Source organism: Heterodontus francisci, chromosome 1 (genome assembly GCF_036365525.1).
Source record: "Heterodontus francisci isolate sHetFra1 chromosome 1, sHetFra1.hap1, whole genome shotgun sequence".
Taxonomy (NCBI): Eukaryota; Metazoa; Chordata; class Chondrichthyes; order Heterodontiformes; family Heterodontidae; genus Heterodontus; species Heterodontus francisci.
This window is the reverse complement of record NC_090371.1, coordinates 256,328,421-256,351,499: the sequence shown is the minus strand read 5'-3', so window position 1 is coordinate 256,351,499 and position 23,079 is coordinate 256,328,421. Positions and strand designations below refer to the sequence as shown.

The following is a 23,079-nucleotide window of genomic DNA, read 5'->3' as shown; positions in this document are numbered from 1 at the left end:
TTTTGGTATTTTATTTCATCTTGGTTTGTTCAGTTTGCTTACCCACTGTTTTTTGTTCCATGTTTGTACTTGCAGCTGCTCAATTTTCAGTCCCTTAATACCCTAGCTGTACTAATGCTTTGTCTTTCAACACACCATTAACATATTGTTTGCCTTTGCTCCATGATCTTCTGGTCAGCTATTCTGTGACCCTGTTCTATCTACACCTTCTCCTTTTGTTATCTCTTGCCCCACCCCCGCTTTACTTCCTTATAACCTTTCACATTTCTAATATTTGCCAGTTCTGAAGAAGGGTCACTGACCTGAAACGTTAACTCTGCTTCTCTCTCCACAGATGCTGCCAGACCTGCTGAGTATTTCCAGCATTTCTTGTTTTTATTTCTGGTGTTCATCCTATTCCTCTGCCTGAAGAATGTTGCCATGTCTAATTGCAAGGTTGTCCAAGGCACAGCAGACAACGATTATTCGTGACACCCTCTGTGGTGCATATTGAAGAGCCCCTCCAGACCGGTCAAGGCAATGGAATTGCATTTTCAGCATGCCAATGGGGTGTTCAATGATGGCTCTGGTGGATGATTGTGCAGCATTGTAGCTCTTTTCAGCAGCGCTTTGGGGATGACATACTGGTGTCATCAACTATGAACAAAGGGGGTAACCCTCGTCACCCAGTATCCATCCACTTCGGTTAGTTCCTAAAAAGCTGCTAGCGTCTGGAAGTTCTTCTAAATGTAGGAGTCATGATAGGTCCCTGGGAAATGTGCACAAACATGAATGATTCTTCTCCTGTGGCCGCAAACGAGTTGCATGTTTAAAGTGTGGAAGCCTTTGCGATTGACAAAAGACAGCAGGCTGATCCCAGGGAGCTCTAATGGCCACACGAGTACAGTCGATCACCCCTTGCATTCTAGGGAACCAAGCAATGGCGCGAAAGCCGCAGACTTTGCAGCCTAGCTGGCCTTGTCTACAAGTAAGTAGATGAAATCATTGGCGTGTTGAAAAAGGGTGTTGATCATCTCTTTGATGCACCTGTGGGTTGCAGACTGTGAGATGCCACATATGTCGCCTGTGGATCCCTGGAAGGAGCCGCTGGAAAATAAACTGAGTGCAGCAGTCAAGGGCAACTGACATAGGATTCCCACCGAAGCGGAGGGACTGCAGAATCCTACAAATTTCTGTGACAATTTCAGGTGACATCCTTGGACGTCTCTGGTATTGCCTCTCTGACATTTGTAGATAACTTGTCCTTGTCCTGAGGGTTCAATGACATGCTAGTGCCCGTATTAGATAAGACCATTCCTCGATGTCATCATTCAGACCATCCTCACCTGCCTGTTGCTGGCACTCAGGCATCATCAGTTGAGGGAAAAGAGCCCTCCTTGTCTCTCCCTTTGCTCTTCTTCCCATGGTACTAGAAAAATTGGGTGTATAAGACCCATGTTGCTGCTGCTTTTTTGAACAATTAATAAGCAGAGCATGGCGTTTCAGCCCTCTGTTGTCAGTGAGCTGAAACATCGAGGCAATGAACAGCTCCCTTATAACTGCCTTCAAACCGCAGCAAGGTTGAAGACACACCCACTGTTTGCTCCCTCCCACTCTCTTTGCGATCCTGGAGTGTCCATGTGGTCTCCATTAACCGTTGGAGAAGTGGTACGTGTGGAATTCAGGGAAAGTCTCCCAACCTTCCAACTTCCTCCTGCAACCTTCCAGTTTGAGCCCATCACTCTTGACCCACCCAATGTTATCGTTACCCTTCCCACAGTAACCATTGAGCTTCCCCCCCAGTATCGTGCAGTGTAATCAAATTTACTTATGCCAACCCTCCCACCGTTCCTACTCCCATTATTATCGACATGCTGAGTCTTACCCTTGAATCCTCTCACATCGAACAGAGTTGCTGAGTCCCGTTTCCTTCCACATGAAGCTGTCGAATACCGACCCATTAATCTTGACCTTCCCTCTTTATAGAATCCATTTGCCCCCACTGACTGTGACCATTCCCTCTGCTAGCCAGTACCCTCAATTTGCCCCACAGCTCCCTGACGTTGACAGCACTCATGCGTCCCTTTAGGCCTTTGCCAAATATTTTCACACTGTACTGATCTAATCCATCCACCACCCCCGCAGCTGACAACATACATCTTCACCATCATCAACCATTCAACTACCTGGACACTCCACTCCACTTTCGCCCGCTTCTCCATGCACCCGATCGCCCCACCCTTCCCTCCCTGGCTTGTTCCTCCATGCACCCAATCACCCCACCCTTCCCTCCCCGAATACTCTGTCCTGCTCCTCCATGCACCCCCACCCCCCCCACCCATGCCTTTGCTGCCATCCCAAGAAGGTTCACCCTTGCTTGTGCCGAGCCTGGAGGCAAACATCTATTCCAATGCTGGCGTGGAGGCAAACATCCATTTCAATGAGGGCATTAGTTTAGCAGATGAGTTAAAGAGAGAAAAGCACAGACCTGAGACTCAACTGTACAAATCCGACTGCTGCATGCCACGTTGAAAAAAATAGTGAACCGGGAGGCGTGGGAATATCGCCTGCCATTCACTTAATCTGCCAGGTAGCACTAAATTGTAACTATGCATATGGTAATGAATCACGTTATGTAAATTAATGCAAAGCTGTAACCCGCCACCATGCTGGGGGAATCCCGGAACACTGCAAACCTGCTGCCAACTTAATTCCTCTAAAATATCTCGCCGTTGGAAATCCAAAAAAACACCTCCAGCCAAATTATATCACCTCGCATGCCACCAAACCACTGTGGCGGACAGCATAAAAATCCCCCCCCCACCAAGTCTCAGAGGCAATGAAAACGTTGGTCTTTGAGCAAAACCTAACCATAACAAATCACTTGCTTGATTTTTAAATCAACAAATGCCAACAAGGACAAGTGTGGGCCAGAAAGCCTTACAGTTTTCTAACACAAGACCAGTTTAAGTAGTTTTAGCTGACACATACCTCTCTTAGAGGAATAATAAGACTGCACAGGTTTTCCTCCTTACTGGTGAAGCAGATGTAATTAGTCGAAACAAACATCTGACCCACAACGTGCATTTTACTGAATGGTGTCCAAAGGGTGCAGTCTGTGTGCCCATCCAGTCGCTCATCTTTAGGAAGTCGGAATAAAGCCCTGTATCGCTCACTTTTTGCTCTAGCATCAAGGTCCCTTCAGTTTGAGAAAAATAATAAGTTTTGTTAGAGGATCTTGACCTCAAAAAAGTGTGCTGTACGGTGCTTAATGAAATAAATGACAGTGAAACTAGTCAAAGGTCTTCACTGATTCTAGGCAGAATTACATAATTGTTAGATCTATGAGTGCTCAGTGAGAGATTTCGAAATTAAACTGCCAAATTACTAACCGTTTTAACACAGAAACCTTTTGAGGAGATTTCTTCTTAAGTCTTGGAAGTGATCTGTCTTCTTCAAAGCCTTCATTATCAAGAAGCTGTCTCATGGCAATATTGGCTAGTTGTTCCATTAGTTTAAACGTTTCACCAATGTTGAGAAAGACAGAGAAAATATGTTCACTGCACCTTGTGCTCACTTTGATCATTTCAGGAAAGAGCAGTGTAGTATTCTTCTCTAGCTGGGTGATGTCTGCCCAACGAATCACTAACTTTGCTAGAAAAAGAGGAAAACGTAAAATAGTTTTTTGTACCAATACATTGCCACAAACAGAACAAACAAATTCTATTTCCTAATTACCTACACAGAATTATTAAAAGGAAATGAATCTCATTTGCACATATTTTCTTTCCAGAGACATCATTTGCTTAATACATTACAGTAGTATCATTCACTTAGTAATGTCACAATATGAAATGACAATGCAACTATTATATTCAAGTAGCTTATGCCTTTAGTGCAAGTAAAACAAAAAGGCATTCATAAAAAAGGTACAACCATTTATCAGCAAAAAAAAAACACTTGATTTTGTAAATATCTACCAATTAACAGAGGTATCAGCAGACGCCTGCAAATGGAAACTTTATTTTCCTATCATAAACTGTTTTGTGACAATCATGTTGCTATGTTTCAATAAAATATGCCTTTGTGCATCCTGTGCTGTGTTGTCTGCAGTCAGTTATTCTTCCACTTAGAAAACAGTCATCCAAAACCTATACATTCAATTCGGTAAAAGTGTTTCCAGAACAATTTTTACTACCAATCCTTCTTTAAAAATTAAGCAGTTATATTTATTTTAGTGTAATGGCCTTTTGTTCATTTTTATTTTACTAAATTAAGATATATATTCAAAGAGTTGAATATGGGGAGAACAAAATGAGGAAATTAACTGAACAGTCACTATGGTGATGCCATAAGGAAGCTGTAATAATGTCAGCAGACATAGTCATTATCCCAGAGTATAAAATCTTGTCATCTTAACTCTGTTCATTCAGATCATATATGGTTTAGCTATTAACTTGAGTCGGTTACCTTTGCGGGTCATCAGCATTCTATACAAATGTAGAAAAGGTGGGTTGTGGGGGGGGGTGTCAATTCCGATCCCACACTATTCAGTTTATTAACGAGTCAGTTACCTTTGTAAGGTTCACCAGTGTTCTATAATGGGGTGGAAGGTGGACTGAAAAAAGCCAAGTAATTTCTATATTAAAGATAAAGAGTTGTAAAAGAAAAGTGCAAACTCCAATGATATCAAGTGAACTGGCTGCTTTTTCCCCCAAATTGAAGATGATCAGCAAAGAATACTACACCTTCTTTTCCCAGCAAAAATGAGTAAAAGCAGAGATGGTTGATGCTGAGATACATCCAACCCTGCCGTGGAACCCGACCCTTCCAATAACTGCAAGAGTAGTAGTTAACCAGCTTTTCTTCTTCTGGCATCCCAAATAGCTTACGAAACTTCAAAATAGCTTCCTTAAATTTATCTGTGTCATCATCCTCCTTTAGATCATTATTTTTATTATATTCTGCAATTATACCCTAAAATCAAAGAAACATAAAAACAGCAAGATGAGTAAAATGCCTCACTATATTAAAAACAAGTCACAAATCCATAAAGATAAAAAGGTCAAGTTTATCTTTTAAAAATGAAAAATGAATTGAGAACAAAATAATGAAATCTATTTATCTGACTATAGCATGTATTTCCCAGAAAAAATCTGCATTTCTAAGTTGGAAAACAGTATATAGTTATTGTGGTTATAAATAACTGGTACGCCCATTCTTAACTGAATACACCAGTATCCTGTCTTAATCATTTCGTTAGAAATTCTTCACAGGCTTTCATCTTTCTATTTAGTTTGAGTACCGTTTTGGCATTGGTTACCTGTATTTTACCCTTAACAAACGTAGTGATATCATTTTCATTCTCGAAGATTGAAAGTGTCTGTAGTAGATTGTGCTCCATCCATTCCCAATGTTCAGTTATGTCCTTTCTTGAGCCACCTAAGGAAACAATACCATTGCAAATATCAAGTGATCAACTTTATATCTTTCAACTCAAATCAAATATATCCAAACAAGATGTCATCTTAACAATTGAAGGTATCTCTAAGAATGTTAAAATCTAGCAAGTAGCAAACATATGGAGCCAACAACATTCATGTCCTGTGTGATGACCGATGCGGAAGGAGTGCACTGTTTATTCTAGTCCCACTTCTCCACAGGCCACACTTACCGAAACTTACCAATCATAGACTCTATTTTTCCGCAGAATAAAGCACACCGACCGATCAGGTTTCTTTAATAAACAACAAAATTATCAGTTTATTATAAACCAAGTCTTAACCAATAACGAAGTAAAGCATACACACAAATTGAAATATTAAAGTCCCTGATTTATCCTAGCCCTCACACACACGGCTAAACCTGAAAAAAGAAAAGGATTTTTGTTTACAGCTGTTACAAAGAAATAGAAGGAATAAAAAAAAACTTAGGCTGAAAAGTAGGTATGGAAAGATGCCCTTTGTTTTGGTTAGGTGTCAATGGGATCCTCCTCGAACAGTTCTTTCCAGGTGATGTTGGGCAGGTTTCCAAGAGATGCAGCAACGGAAGGTTTCAGTTAGGTCTTAGAGCAGAAATGTAGCAGTAAAAGTTTCTTCAAATACAGGAGGAAATAGGAAACACCCTTGATGCAGGATTTCTTTTCAAGAGAAAAAGCTGAGCTGGCCGGATTTTATTCTGTTGCAGGTAACCAACCGGCTTTTTTTTTTTAAACAGTTTAAATTGAAACCAAAACTTTCCAGAAGCAAGCCTCTTGACAACCATAGATCTTGGCTTGTCACCTCTTTGTAAACATCTCTCCAAATTAAAAACCCCTAGAATAAAAGCAAAATGTTCCGAAGAAGGGTCACTGACCCAAAACGTTAACTCTGCTTCTCTTTCCACAGATGCTGCCAGGCCTGCTGAGTGGTTCCAGCATTTCTTGTTTTTATTTTATATATTATATTAAAAACAATCCCAGCTGGGCTTCTATTTTGAAAACAGTTGCCTTCTAGTAACAGTTTACAGTTCAAACTCAGTCCAAAACTTCTGGTGACCTTCCTTAAAAAAACACCCAAAGTTCCAGCATCTATGGAATCCTTTCAGATTTAAAAGACAAATTCTCAAAGTTTAGCAAAAAAAAATGGAAATACTTGTAACACTGGAAAAGGATCAGCTCCAAATATTTCTTAAATAATCCATAAAAATAGTTTGACCTTAGGTTGCTCATAGAGATTATAGTCAGTTTCAATTATTTCTCATTCATTAAGCTTTTAGGTCTCTGTAACAGTCCAAGGCAGGTAGCCAGGACCTGCATTAACCCAAGAACAAAGACTACAGCCTAAATATAAGCAGTATTATTATAGATATCCATTAACATTTATCTTCTGTTAATCATGTCACTCTATACAAAATTATAAACATTTTAGTGTAGAATATATTATAATTTACTTTAACAAAAGGTAACATTTCTCAGTTGTATCTTCATATTCTTACAGGTTGCACCTCAGAGTTGGAACCAATGTCTGTGCGGGCAGGTTCACTACTGCTGTGAAGGAGGGTTTAAACTAATTTGGCAGAGGTTTTGCACCAGGAAGTAGCAATAGAAAGGAGAAACAAGGTGCACAAAAGTATTGGGAGACACAGATAACACGAGTAAGAAATAGTACAGTATTAGGTGGGATCAGACTATGAGAGAATACAAGAAGGTCTAAGATAAGTTTGCAGTGCATTGTGTAATCGCACAAAGTATGGTAAATAAGGATGGTGAGCTGCAGGTGTAAATAGCAACATGGGAATATGATGCTGTGGCGATCAAGAAGACCTGGCTCCAAAAGTGTAGGGATTTGGGTACTAAATATTCTTGGATACAAGGTGCTCAGGAACAAAACGGAACCAAAAGAAAGGAGTGGCGGGGGGGGGGGGGGGGGGGGGGCGAAGGAGAGCAGGTTACAGTACTGATTGAGGAGAATATTGCAGTGCCAGAGAGGCAGAGGGGCGGAGAGAGGCAGAGGGGCGGAGAGAGGCAGAGGGGCGTCAAGCACAGAATCCATCCGGTTAAAAGAAACAACAGATGTGCCATTACATACTGGGTGTTTTCTATAGGCAACCAACTAGCGGTTGGGATATACAGGAGCAAATCTGCAGGCAAATTACAGAGAGGTGGAAGAACTATACAGTCGAGATAATGGGGGACTTCAATTATCCTAATGTGGACTGGGATAGTGACAGTGTTAAGGGAAAAGAAGCAGAAACATTTCTGAAGCATGTTCAGGAGAACTTTCATGATCAGTACGTTTCTGGCCCAATGAGCAAAGAGGCATTAAATGGATCTGGTTCTGGGGAATAAGCTGGATCAAGTGGATCCACTGTCAATAGGGGAACAGTGATCATTGTATCATACCATTTAAATTTGCTTTAGACAAAGGACAGGCAGCAATTTAAAGTAAAAATACTTAATTGGAGGAAAGCCCATTTCAACTGGTTGAGAGCAGACCTGCCTAGCTAAGCTGGAATCAAAAATTGGCAGGCAAAACATAATTCAACAATGGGCAGCCTAAGGGAAGATAGCTTGGTTACAGTCTAATTACAGTCTCACAAGGGAGAAAGGTAGGACATCCAAAACCAGAGCTCCCCAGTTGAGAGAGAGAGCATAAGATGAAGCAGAAAAAGGGTGCATAGGAGAGATGTCAGCTTGATAATACAAGTGAGAACCAGGCTGAATATAGAAAATTTATATATATATATATATATAAAAAAAAGGACAGGTAGTAAACGGAGGAATGGGGCCACATAGGGACCAAAAAGGAGGCAAGGCAGAGGACATGGCTGAAGTACTAAATTCTTCGCATTTGTCCTTACCAGGGAACAAGCGACTGCCAAACTCACAATAAATCAGGGAGGTAGTTAAGATACTGGATGGGCTAAAAATTGATAAAGAGGTACTAGAAAGGATGTTTGCACTTGAGGCAGATAAGTCACCAGGTTCAGATGGGATGAATCCTAGGATACAGAGGGAAGGGGGGGGGGGGGCGGGATATTGAGGTGGTACTGGCCATAAACTTTTGATCTTTCTTAGATATGGGGTTGGTGCCCAAGGACAGGATAATTGGAAATGTTTCACTCTTGTTTAAAAAAGGGTACAAAAATAAACCAGCAACTACAGGCCAGCCAGTCAGTTTAACCTCAATGGTGGGGAAAGCTTTTAGAAATGATCAAGTGAGAACCAGGCTGAATATAGAAATGTATTATGAATATAGATTTAGTGCTTTGGATCAGAAATTGGCTAGCTGAAAGAAGACAGAGGGTGGTGGTTGATGGCAAATGTTCATCCTGGAGTTTAGTTACTAGTGGTGTACCGCAAGGATCTGTTTTGGGGCCACTGCTGTTTGTCATTTTTATAAATGACCTGGATGAGGGTGCAGAAGGGTGGGTTAGTAAATTTGCAGATGACACGAAGGTCGGTGGAGTTGTGGATAGTGCCGAAGGATGTTGTAGGTTACAGAGGGACATAGATAAGCTGCAGAGCTGGGCTGAGAGATGGCAAATGGAGTTTAATGCGGAGAAGTGTGAGGTGATTCACTTTGGAAGGACTAACAGGAATGCAGAGTACTGGGCTAATGGGAAGATTCTTGGTAGTGTAGATGAGCAGAGAGATCTTGGTGTCCAGGTACATAAACCCCTGAAAGTTGCCACCTAGGTTAATAGGGCTGTTAAGAAGGCATATGGTTTGTTAGCTTTTATTAGTAGGGGGATCGAGTTTCGGAGCCACGAGGTCATGCTGCAGCTGTACAAAACTCTGGTGCGGCCGCACCTGGAGTATTGCGTGCAGTTCTGGTCACCGCATTATAGGAAGGATATGGAAGCTTTGGAAAGGGTGCAGAGGAGATTTACTAGGATGTTGCCTGGTATGGAGGGAAGGACTTACGAGGAAAGGCTGAGGGACTTGAGGTTGTTTTCGTTAGAGAGAAGGAGGAGGAGAGGTGACTTAATAGAGACATATAAGATAATCAGAGGGTTAGATAGGGTGGATAGTGAGAGTCTTTTTCCTCGGATGGTGATGGCAAACACGAGGGGACATAGCTTTAAGTTGAGGGGTGATAGATATAGGACAGATGTCAGAGGTGTAGTTTCTTTACTCAGAGTAGTAGGGGCGTGGAACGCCCTGCCCTGCCTGTAACAGTAGTAGACTCGCCAACTTTAAGGGCATTTAAGTGGTCATTGGATAGACATATGGATGAAAATGGAATAGTTTAGGTCAGATGGTTTCACAGGTCGGCGCAACATCGAGGGCCGAAGGGCCTGTACTGCGCTGTAATGTTCTATGTTCTATCTAGGACAAAAATGTCACTTAGCCAAGTGTGGATTAATTAAGGTAAGCCTGCACAGATTTGTTGAAGACAAATAGTAACTAACTTGATTCAGTTGTTTGATGAGGTAACGGAGAGTTGATAAAGACAATGCAATTAGTGTCTATGGATTTCCAAAAGGCATTTGATAAGGTGGTATATAATAGGCTTGTCAGCAAGGTTGCCAACCAGTAGCAGCATGGATACGAAATTGGCTGAAGGACAGGAAACGGACAGTAGTGGTGTATCTCTAAACTAAACTAAACAGATGTTAAACTAACTGGTCTATAGTTTCCTACTTTCTGCCTCCCTCCCTTTTTGAATAAGGGCTTTACATTAGTTAGCTTTTTTCCAATCCACTGGAACCTTTCCCGCATCCAGAGAATTTTGGAATATTATAACCAATTGATCCACTATCTCTGCTGCCACTTCCTTTAAGACCCTAGGATGCAGGCCATCAGGCCCTGGGGACTTGTCTGCCTTCAACCCCAATAGTTTGCTCAGTACTTTTTCCCTAGTGATGATGAATGTTCTAAGTTCCTCCCTTTCTATAACCTCTGCATTTCCTGTTACTATTGGGATGGTACTAGTGTCCTCCACCATGAAAACTGAGGCAAAATACTGATTTAGTGTCTCCACCATTTCTGTGTTCCCCTCGATTAACTCTCTAGTCTCATCCTCCAAAGGACCAACACTCACTTTAGCTACTCTCTTCCCTTTTATATACTTATAGAAGCTTTTGCTATCCGTTTTTATATTTTGCGCTAGTTTTCTTTCATAATTTACCTTTGCTCTTTTTATTACTTTTTTAGTAACCCTTTGTTGATCTTTAAAAGTTTCTCAATCTTCCAGCCTGCCAATGGCCTTTGCAATATGGTATGCCATAGTTTTTGTCTTTATGTTATCCTTAACTTCCTTGCTTTTTTCCCCCTCTTAGAATCTTTCTTCCTCTCTGGAATATATATTAGTTGGGAGGAATTGAATATCTCCTTAAACATCTGCCACTGCTCATTAACAGTCCTACCTTTTAGTCTTCCTGCCCAGTCCAGTAGGGCCAAATCTGTCCTCATGCCTATGTAATTACCTTTGTTTAACTCCAGAATGCTAGTGTGGGACTCCAGTTTCTCACCCTCAAACTGAATTTGAAATTCTAGCATGCTATTATCACACCAAGGAGACCAAAACTCTGCACAGTGCTCCAAGATGGTCTTGCCAAAGCCATATATAATTGTAAAAGACTTCCTTACTCTTATACACCAATCCCATTATAATAAAGGCTAACATTTCATTCGCCTTCCTGTTGATTGCTGTACCTGCATGTTAACTTTGCGATTTTGTGTACAAGGACACTCAAATTTCTCTGCATGTTAACATTTACTGGTTTTTTCACCTTTCAAAATTATTCTGCCTTGGAGGTTATCTCCAAAACCCGACAGCGCCGGGACAATCCACAATTTTTAATGTGAGCGTGTTTGTGGTGCAAAGGAACAGGGAAGCTTCTCACCTCCGATTAGGGGCCAGTAAATTCCTTTAGAGGCTTGTTAAAGGGACAGGTGAGACCGCACCTCCAATTTCAAAGAGCAATCTGGCGAGTCCAACCAGTCCAGTGCACAATAGTGCACAGCTGTCAGGCTCACAGTGGGCAGGGGAATAACACTGTTTGAGGAAGAAATTTTTTCGGAGCATGGGAATTCTGCACCGGACCCAGTGGAGGGCATTTTTTTCCCCATTATGGAACCCCTACCTCACCTGTTCATTCTGCTGGCCCCGGAGAAGCTGCTTCTTGTCTTTGCCTCTAGTCCGAGCAGGCAGCTCCAGCAGATTCTCAACATCACTGTTTTGAAAGTGCCTCTGTGTTTTGTTAAATATATTTTTTGAGGATTCATTTTGATAGGTTGAAGAAATGTTAAGCTTTGGGGTTTTCAAAGGGCGTCATGTAAAGATCACTCGAATTTGAAAAACATTCCCTCACTTTTTTTTAAAAAAGGGGCAGAAAGGTCTGTGAGATAAACGAGCCTTTCCAGGAAACCACCTGACTTCCAGCAACAAGCCTTTCCAGGAAACCACCTGACTTCCAGCTCAATAAACAGAGAACTTTGGACACCTAGAGAAGTTGTTTACAAAGTAGCGCCAGGTCAAGATTGATGGAGGTCAAAAGGTTGACCTCTTGCTGTTGGTTTTGCTTTTGAAATGTTTTGAGTTGGGTTTGAACTGTATAAAAAAGGGACAGAACTTCCAAGGAGAGAAGACCATAACCTAGCTCAGTTTTCCAGCACCTCTCTAAAAGACCCTGAGAAGTCCACTGTGTCAACTCACCTCGTCTCCTGTCTTTGAAGAAATGCCTGCTAAATTAATTCTCAATGCCACCTAAAAAGAACGGTTCTAAAAATCCCAGTGACCTGTCTACTCAGAGGCCAGACTGTATGCCAGTTTTGGAACACAACATATCTCATCTGTTGTTTCTTCAAGAATGAGCAGGTATTCAGCCCAAGTGTTTTTTTTGTCTGCAACAAAGCTCTAAACAAAAATCCCTTTTATTTTTCTGGTTAACCGGTATATGTGTGTGTGCATGTGTCAGTGTGAGAGCCTAAGGTAAAAAGGGAACTGTTGTACTTCAATCTGTGTGTTTATGCTTTGCTTCATTACTATAATAACCAGATAATTTTGTTGTTTATTAAAGAAACCTGGTTGGTGTGTTTTATTCTGGGCTAAAAATAGAGTCTATGATTGACTGTATCAGTAAGTGGGAACAAATTCAAATATATGTTGTGACCCGTGGAGAAGTGGAACTGGAACAATGCACTCCTCCCGCCTCAGTCATATTATCACTAATCAGGCAACCAGCTCGCCTCCTGTCCAATCAGGGCATTATCATTTGAAGAGCGCGTAGCGAGAGTGATGCGGCGGAGGCGCTGGGTCGAGACCCGGAAATTATCCGGGCATCAGGTTCCCAACCTGGTTTTGAAAATCTAGCCCCTTGTGTCCTCTTTACAGCTAATTTTTCCACCTAATTTTATAGCATTAGCAAACTTTGACACATCACACTCGGTCACCTCAGATAAGCTGAGGCCCAAGCACTGTTCCCTGTAGCACCCCAATTGTTATGCCTGCCAACTCGAAAATGGCTCATTTATTCCGACGCTGTTTTCTGTCTGTTAACCAATCCTCGATCCAGCCAATAAATTACTCTCAATTCCAACAGCCTTAAATTTTGTGTAACTGCCTCTTGTGTGACACCTTATCAAATGTCTTCTGAAAATCCACAGATACTACATTCATTGGTTCTCCCTCATCTAGCATGCTACTTACACCCTCAAAAAAACTCAAACACTATATCCCTTTTATAAAACCATGTTGACTGCCTAATTATGTTAAAAGTGCCCAGTTACCACATCCCTAATAGATTCTAGCATTTTCTGTACTACTGATGTCAGGCTAATTGGTTTATAGTTCTTTTTTTTCTCTGTTCCACCTAGCTGGTGTTAAGCGAAATCTAAATTAACTATGAAAAGAAGAACACCAGAGTAAAAATAATTACTTAGGGAGGCCCAATTTCAATGGGACGAGAACGGATCTGGCCCAGGTAAATTGGAATCAAAGATTGGCAGGCAAAATTGCAATTGAACAATGGGCTGCCTTTAAAGATCAGATAGTTCAGGTACAGTTGAGATACATTCCCACGAGGGGAAAGGGAGGACAAACAAAGCCAGAGCTCCCTGGATGACAAAGAGATAGAGGGTAAGATGAAGCAGAAAATGGGTGTGTCTGACAGGTGTCAGGTTGATAATACAAGCGAGAACCAAGTTGAATATAGAAAATTCAGAGGGGAAGTGAGAAAAGAAATAAGAGCAAAGAAAGACTGAGATGAGACTGGTCGCCAACATAAAAGGGAATCCAAAAGTCTTCTATAGGAATATAAATAGTAAAAGGAGTAGACCAATTAGGGACCAAAAAGGAATTTATGCATGGAGGCAAAAGGCACAGCTGAGGTACTAAATAAGTATTTTGCCTCTGTATTCACCAAGGAAGAGGATGCTGCCAAAGTAGTAGTGAGAGAGGATTACTTGAGACATTAGATGGGCTAAAAATTGATAAACAGCAGGCATTAGAAAGGCTGGCTATACTTAAAGTTGATAAGTCACCAGGACTGATCAGATGCATCCAAGGATACGGAGGGAAGGGAGGGTGGAAATTGCAGTGGCACTGGCCATAATCTTCCAATTCTCCTTAGATACAAGGTTGGTGCCAGAGGACTGGAGAACTGCAAATGTTACACCCTTGCTCAAAAAAGGGTGTAAGGATCAGCCCAGTAAGTTTAACATTGGTGGTGTAAAAACTTTTTGAAACAATAATCCAGGAGAAAGTTAAAAGTCACTTGGACAAATGTGGATTAAATAAGGAAAGCCAGCACAGCTTTGTTAAGGGCAAATTGTGTTGTAACTAATCTGATTGAGCTTTTGATGAGTTAACAGAGAGGGTTGATGACGGTAATGCAGTTAATGTGGTGTACATGGATTTCCAAAAGGGGTTTGATAAAATGCCACATAATGGGCTGGTCAGGAAAGCTGAAGCCCATAGAAATAAGTCAGACAATGGCAGCATGGATACAAAGTTGGTACAGTGACAGGAAACAGTAATGGTGAAGAGTTGTTTTTTGGACTGGAGGACAGTATATAACGGGGTTCCCCAGGGTCAGTATTAGTTTCACTGCTTTTCTTGATCTATATTAATGACCTAAATTTGGATGAGCAGAGCACAATTTCAAAATCTGCAGATGACACAAAACTTGGAGGTATTGAGAACTGTGGAGGAAGATAGTGATAGACTTCAAGAGGACATAGACAGGACAGACATGCGACAGATGAAATTTAATGCAGAGAAGTGTGAAGTTATACATGTTGGTAGGAAGAATGTGGAAAAGCAATAAAAAATATAAAGGATACAATTCTAAAGGGGCTGTAGGGGCAGAGGGAACTGGGAGTATATACTGAAGGTGGCAGAGCAGTTGAGAAAGCAGTTAATGAGGCATCGGGAATCCCGGGCTTTATAAACAGAGGCAGAAAGTACAAAAGCAAGGAGTTATGATGGGCCTTTATAAAACACTGATTCAGCCTGAACTGATCTGGAGAGGGTGCAGAAAAGATTTGAGAATGGTTCCGGGGATGAGAGACATCAGCTACGTGGATAAATTGGCAAAGTTGAGACAGTTCTCCTTAGAGAAGGTTGAGGAGACTTGTCAAAGGTGTTCAAAATCATGAGGGGTCTGGACAGAGTAGATAGGGAGAAACTGTTCCCATTGCTGGAAGGGTCTCTCTACCAGAGGATGCCAACTTAAGAGTGATTGGCAAAAGAACCAGAGGTGACATGAGGAAAAAAAAGTTTTTTTTTTTAAACGTAGCACATGGTTAGGATCTGGCATGCACTGCCTGAGAGTGTGACGGAGACAGATTCAATCATGGCTTTCAAAAGGGAGTTGGATAATTATTTGGAATAGAGATTTGCAGGGCTACAGGGAAAAGACAGGGGAGTAGGACTAGCCGAGTTGCTCTCAGAGAGCTGACACATACATGCTGGGCTGAATGGCCTCCTTCTATGCTGTAACCGTTCTAGGACTCTATGAAAACTTGCTCAAAGGTGCACTTTATAACAAATGACGACTAGAAAATAATGGAATTTAGCTGCGCCTGTTGCATGTAAATTGCTTCCTCTTTCCCAGCAAGCAAAACCTTCTGCCAACTTCTCTGCAGCCTCTGATATGGTCACAACCACAACATACTCCAACACCTCTCCTCCACTGTCCAGCTTTGTGGGAGTGCCTTTTCTTGGTTCCTCTCTTATCTATCTCATTATAATCAGAGAATCTCCAGCAATGGCTGTGCTTTCCACACCAACACAGTCACCTCCAGAGTCCCCTGTTTCCCCGCACCACCCCCCAACCAATCCCAGACAGATCTATCTTGGTCTTCTCTTTCTCATCTATATGAGAATTGGTTGGCATACAGGAAACAGAGAGTAGGAATAAACGGGTCTTTTTCCAGGTGGCAGGCAGTGACTAGTGGGGTACCACAGGGATCAGTGCTTGGGCCCCAGCTATTCACAATATATATTAATGACTTGGGTGAGGGAACTAAAAGGTAACATTTCCAAGTTTGCAGACAACAAAAAGCTGGGAGGGAATGTGAGCTGTGAGGAGGATGCTAAGAGGCTCCAATGTGATTTGGACAAGTTGAGTGAGTGGGCAAATGCATGGCAGATACAATACAACGTGGATAAATGTGAGGTTATCCACTTTGGTTGTAAAAACAGAAAGGCAGATTATCTGAATGGTGATAGACTGGGAAAGGGGGAGATGTAACAAGACCTGGGTGTCCTTGTACACCAGTCACTGAAAGCAAGCATTCAGGTGCAGCAAGCAGTTAGGAAGGCGAATGGTATGTTGGCCTTCATTGCAAGATGATTTGAGTACAGGAGCAAGGATGTCATACTGCAGCTATACACGCCTTGGTGAGACCACATCTGGAGTATTGTGTGCAGTTTTGGTCTCCTGATCTGAGGAAGGATGCTCTTGTCATGGAGAGAGTGTGCAAAGAAGATTTACTAGGCTGATTCCTGGGGGTGGCAGGATTGACAGATGAGGAGAGATTGGGTCGCCTAGGCCTATATTCACTAGAGTTTAGAAGAATGAGAGGGGATCTCATAGAAACCTATAAAATTCTAACAGGACTAGACAGGCTAGATGCAGGGAGGATGTTCCCGATGGCTGGGGAGTCCAGAACCAGGGGTCACAGTCTCAGGATACGGGGTATACCATTTAGAACTGAGATGAGGAGAAATTTCTTCACTCAGAGGGTGGTGAACCTGTGGAATTCTCTACCGCAGAAGGCAGTGGAGGCCAAGTCATTTGATATATTCAAGAAGGAGAGAGATATATTTCTTAATGCCAAAGGGATCAAGGGATATGGGGAAAAGCAGGAACAGGGTACTGAATTAGACGATCAGCCATGGTCTTTTTTGAATGGCACAGCAGGCCCAAAGGGCCGAATGGCCTACTTCTGCTCCTATTTTCTATGTTTCTATGCTATGCCTTGATATCTGCAGACATGGGGTCAGTTTCCATAGACCACTTGTCTAACATCCAGTCTTGGCTAAGCTGCAATTTCCTCTTGCTAAGTATTGTGAAGCCATTTGTCTTTGGCCCTGCCCAAACTCTGTGTATCCTTGCCACTGATTCTATCCCCCTTTCCAGGCACTGTTTCAGGCAGAACCAAACTGTTTGCAAACAATCTGTCCAATTCAACCCTGAGCTGAGTTTCTGACCACACATCCTCTCCATCATAAAGACCACCTACTACTAGCTCTGCAACATCACCTACTTTCACTCCTGCCTCAGCCCATCTGCAGCTAAAATGCTCAACCATGCCTTCAGCCACCTAGGCTCTGCACTCCAATTCCTTGTAAACTCTAACCACCACCCCAGACTTCAGGACGACAATTTCAACTAAGAACTCTGGGACTGATATAACTGGATTGTAAATACAGTCTTTCAGACTCTACTCCAACCACACAACTCTGTTTTCCCTCTGTAATCTATTTGTGTGTGTGTGTCTCTCATGTGAATGTGGGCGTGAATGTGTAGCATATTTTAGTAATCAGGGGACATAATCACTGACCAACACAAACAAATGGACCGCTGGGTTGAGCACTACCTAGAACTGTACTCCAGGGAGAATGTTGTCACTGAGACTGTCCTCAATGCAGCCCAGCCTCTACCAGTCATGGATGAGCTGGACATACAGCCAACCAAATCGGAACTCAGATATGCCATTGATTGTCTAGCCAGCGGAAAAGCCCCTGGGAAGGACAGCATTACCCCTGAAATAATCAAGAGTGCCAAGCCCGCTATACTCTCAGCACTACATGAACTGCTATGCCTGTGCTGGGACGAGGGAGCAGTACCTCAGGACATGCGCGATGCCAATATCATCACCCTCTATAAAAACAAAGGTGACCGAGGTGACTGCAACAACTACCGTGGAATCTCCCTGCTCAGCATAGTGGGGAAAGTCTTTGCTCGAGTCGCTCTGAACAGGCTCCAGAAGCTGGCCGAGCGCATCTACCCTGAGGCACAATGTGGCTTTCGTGCAGAGGGATCGACCGTTGACATGCTGTTCTCCCTTCATCAGATACAGGAGAAATGCCGTGAACAGATGCCCCTCTACATTGCTTTCATTGATCTCACCAAAGCCTTTGACCTCGTCAGCAGACGTGGTCTCTTCAGACTACTAGAAAAGATTGGATGCCCACCAAAGCTACTAAGTATCATCACCTCATTCCATGACAATATGAAAGGCACAATTCAACATGGTGGCTCCTCATCAGACCCCTTTCCTATCCTGAGTGGCGTGAAACAGGGCTGTGTTCTCACACCCACACTTTTTGGGATTTTCTTCTCCCTACTGCTTTCACATGCGTTCAAGTCCTTGGAAGAAGGAATTTTCCTCCACACAAGATCAGGGGGCAGGTTGTTCAACCTTGCCCGTCTAAGAGCAAAGTCCATAGTACGGAAAGTCCTCATCAGGGAACACCTCTTTTCTGACGATGCTGCTTTAACATCTCACACTGAAGAGTGCCTGCAGAGTCTCATCGACAGGTTTGCAGCTGCCTGCAATGAATTTGGCCTAACCATCAGCCTCAAGTAAACGAACATCATGGGGCAGGACGTCAGAAATGCTCCATCAATCAATATTGGCGACCACGCTCTGGAAGTGGTTCAAGAGTTCACCTACCTAGGCTCAACTATCACCAGTAACCTTTCTCTAGATGCAGAAATCAACAAGTGCATGGGAAAGGCTTCCACTGCTATGTCCAGACTGGCCAAGAGAGTGTGGGAAAATGGCGCACTGACACGGAACACAAAAGTCCGAGTGTATCAAGCCTGTGTCCTCAGTACCTTGCTCTATGGCAGCGAGGCCTGGACAACGTATGTCAGCCAAGAGCGTCGTCTCAATTCATTTCATCTTCGCTGCCTCCGGAGAATACTTGGGATCAGGTGGCAGGACCGTATCTCCAACACAGAAGTCCTCAAGGCGGCCAACATCCCCCATCCCCAGCTTATACACACTACTGAGTCAGCGGCGCTTGAGATGGCTTGGCCATGTGAGCCGCAAGGAAGATGGCAGGATCCTCAAAGACACATTGTACAGCGAGCTCGCCACTGGTATCAGACCCACCGGCCGTCCATGTCTCCGCTTTAAAGACGTCTGCAAACGTGACATGAAGTCCTGTGACATTGATCACAAGTCGTGGGAGTCAGTTGCCAGCGTTCGCCAGAGCTGGCGGGCAGCCATAAAGGCAGGGCTAAAGTGTGGCGAGTCGAAGAGACTTAGCAGTTGGCAGGAAAAAAGACAGAGGCGCAAGGGGAGAGCCAACTGTGTAACAGCCCCGACAAACACATTTTTCTGCAGCACCTGTGGAAGAGCCTGTCACTCCAGAATTGGCCTTTATAGCCACTCCAGGCGTTGCCCCACACACCACTGACCACCTCCAGGCGCTTACCCATTGTCTCTCGAGATAAGGAGGCCAAAGAAGAAGAGTGATAAGGATAATAAACTTGCATCTTTCTTATTTAAATTCAAGAAAACCTGTCTGATTGGTTCTTTGGCAATTATATTAGAGGAACAGGAGCAAGCGCTCACTGAGGTGGTAAGTTCAATCACTGTTAAAAAAAGATAAACCCTGTTGCGGTCAAACCAGAGAAGGGGCGAAAGGGGAACCGAGACCTTCTCCTCACCTGTTCATAACACTCAGCAATGTAACATAAATGCAGTATTACACTGGAGCAACTTTTCAATGGTACCTTTTGCTCAGTTTTTGTAATCAGCATCCAGGTTATAAAATAAACACTGAAGTAACTTGTGTGCACTTGATTTAAATAAATCAAAAAGATCATTGCAAATTTTGTAGGTGGAGTAGAAACAAGTCCTGAAATGGAGGAACATTTTCAAAAAAGTGCCCAAAGCTAAAGTCAATCTGCCCAAAGTCATGCCATACAGCAAGATTATGAACAACACAATGAGTTCAATTTAAAAACAAAAACTTTATATCAACAAAAAACATTCTACACTGCATGAAATATTTTATTCTTTTTCCTATATCTACAGCTCATGCCAAAGGGAGAAGTGCACCCCATCAAAAAAAATGTGAAATTCAGAACAAACCAATAACTGTGCAACATTCAAAACTACTTTGCTTTATTACTGTACTACTCAAACATCTTGGATGGGCTGAATCCAAATTAGAGGTGAAAGCTTTTCATTCGGCATTTAGAGCACCATAATGTAATGCACTTTATAAATGTATAGTGTTAGCACTACTATAAGAAAAGGTCTGAACAAAAGTAAATTTATACTAAATACTGTTCCATCTCTGGCTTCAGATCTATTAAAACATTTTCCTTTTTCTTTTAAAAAAAGGAAAAAAACATTAGTGGACTTTTTAATGTCTAAGTTACACAAGAAAGAACATAGTCTTTCAGAACTTACCACATGCAATTGTCCAGTAGACTAGGGAGTCAGGAGTCTGGTAAAGGATTCTATATGGTGCAACTCGAGCACTAGAGTCCAACACAACATCAAGTGTCCCCACGAGCAAGCCTGCATTGAAAGTCCCAAAATAAAGATTATTGTTGGGATAATTGCAACTAGGTAACTAGATCCAAAATTACAGTAAATAGTCTTGATATATAGAGATAGCCAAAAGTACATGTTTAAACTTTTCACACTAGATCAGTCATGTATTCTAGCTATAAAAACAAATTCCTGTTATTTTGAATTGGCCCATTACCAAAAAATATTCTGGATTGCTTAAAAGGTTTTGTTTAAAAAAAGATTACTGCTGCATTCTTACATGGGGTAAAACAAGTCGAATATGAAATACCTTTGATGCAGAATATCTAGTTTTTTATTATTGTACTGTGTTAATAGATAAAAGTTTCTTAAATTCCATTAGCAAATTGCAATGCAATAACACTTGGGTGCAACCATAGTTTAAAATGATTCTTTTACAACATATCTTCCCATTGTCACTTTTTACATCAGAAAACAATTTTTCCACAATAATTTAACTAAAACCAAAGTAGTACCACTCAGTATGCAATGTTTCAAACTCATTCAACAGTTGTAAGGGAAAGTAATGAGAAGTTCAGAAGCGACTATTGAAAGATGTTAAATTACAAAAATAATGATTTTTGCAAATGTTGAAAATTACAATACAATCAATTTCTATTTTAACCAGATTACATGTCCCTTGCATGGACTGTTCTTCACGCTGCAAAGTGATCTCTTTCGATCCTACTATTTTCCTTATTTACTATCACATGATCAAGCCAATTTACAACAAATCCCTGCTTTCCAAAACTTGGGGCAACAGATTCTATGGGGTCTGCCAGAGAATTCACTGAAGTAATCAGATTTCTGCTTTAACGGAGCAGAAACACCATACACTTTTAATAGACAATTAGCTATCTCCCGATAGAAAAAAGGATGGCTTGAATTCAAAAGCCTGTAAATGCATACCACCAAGTAACCTTTTTTTTTTTAAAAAAAGGGTTCCTGTGTTGTAACATCAAAAATAATTTGCACAAGAATAATTTAAATTCAAATATTATCCATTGGAAATGAAGCATATAAAACATAAATATGTTTCAAATTTCTTTTATTTCCAGCCAAAGTCTCCATTCATTTTAATTCTTAGTTTTATTCAGGGAAGGCAAGTTTATAAATGAATAACCATGACATAGAAAATAGTGCAGGGACAGCTGAGGCAAGAATCACTGCTGTGGGGAAAAATATCAAAGTGAAACCTGACAACACAGCCGAGAACCAACGTCATCAGTTCGCTCCCAGCTGCGCACATGTGCAGAACGGTTCCTTTCTGCCAGTATGGTGCTGCACATGCGCAGCATACGTCAGCACCAGGCTTGCCAGGACTAATTCACGCACGTGCTCTAAAACGTCATCGCATGCTGGAACGGGACGACTTGCTCCACACCTTGCCGCTGCCTTCCCTCAGCCACTCGCTCCCACCCTCACCGCTTCCCCGCTATCCGCCCCCCCCAACCTAGCCACTCGTACGCTGCTTCACCCCCTCCCTAGTCGTTCACTCCAGACCTCGCCGCTTCCCCACCTTGGCCAATCACTCCCCGCTGCACCGCACAAAGAAGCAGTGGGTAACGAGCCGCCGAAGGAAGGCGGCGGTAAGATGGGAAGGCAGCGGCAAGGCAGAAAGCAGCAAGCAGTTGGACGCAGGAGGTAGTGGCAAAGAGAAGCATGGTGGCAGGAGGGGTGGGATGGAGGCAACGATCACAGCCATTGAGGGGAACTCTAAATACAGGGAACACCTAAAGTAAAGTACTAATCGGAGAAAGTATTTTACTTTCGCTTTTTTTCTGTTCATTTATACTTTGCATAATCTGTAATGACAAGAAATACATATTTGCACTCTGGCATAATTATATAATGTGGGAGAAAATCTAGACAGTGTGTGAACAATTCAGCGTTTTCAACCTATTCTATTGCCTTCATTTTCAACCCTTTCTATAATGACAACACAGATGATCTCTGCAACTTCTAGCAGGCTAATATCGATGTTCACATTTAAGTACATATAGGTATTCCCTGTATTTAGAGTTCTTAGTATAGTAAGGATGTAAATATCTTGTCAGTGTGCTATTAGTATTGAATGAGGAAAGTAGACAAATTAACAGGAGTTTATTTACAAGAGTCTTCGTACTAGGGTATCTACATGAACACTAAGCAGCACGAGGTAAAGACTCATGACATCACATCCTGTGATGATGCCTAAGGTCTATATACATAATCTACCCAGCAACAGCTTATGCACGTTATACTACACTTACCTGCTGACTTGTTCACATTAACAACTAGAGGATAAAGTCTTTCTGCACTTCCTTTCCTAGTGAAGCTGCAGTAACAGTGCCATTTTTAAATGGTCTGCTTAATTATATGGCCTGTTGGACATTTATTGTTGTCTGATACCTCGTCACCTCACGTAAATGCGTTCCTCAAAGTGTGTTGGTACACAGCTTTAAAATTTAGCTCCCTGCCTTGATCCAAAACTCTTGTATGGCTTGCAGTATCAGAGGACAGGTAAACGAGCTGTGTTGTTTTGAGTTGCAGATGTTATTTGGGTAAGCCTGATGATCCATAATTAAATGAAAGAAGGTGTTTCATTTAGACATGATCACTATAGAATT

At 42.1% G+C, this 23,079-nt stretch overlaps 1 protein-coding gene across 2 annotated transcripts in view; it reads right to left on the bottom strand.

Annotated features, from left to right (window-relative positions):
• Window positions 1-23,079, bottom strand: part of tbc1d9 (TBC1 domain family, member 9 (with GRAM domain)) — a 150,655-nt gene that overhangs the window by 94,085 nt on the left and 33,491 nt on the right. For both annotated transcript variants that reach the window (XM_068043405.1, XM_068043409.1), the window contains exons 2-6: window positions 20,348-20,458; window positions 5,303-5,421; window positions 4,728-4,956; window positions 3,372-3,633; window positions 2,971-3,178 (exon numbers count right to left, since the gene is read on the bottom strand). In XM_068043405.1, the coding sequence (XP_067899506.1) occupies window positions 2,971-3,178; window positions 3,372-3,633; window positions 4,728-4,956; window positions 5,303-5,421; window positions 20,348-20,458 (929 nt within the window). The remainder of the gene's footprint in view (window positions 1-2,970; window positions 3,179-3,371; window positions 3,634-4,727; window positions 4,957-5,302; window positions 5,422-20,347; window positions 20,459-23,079) is intronic.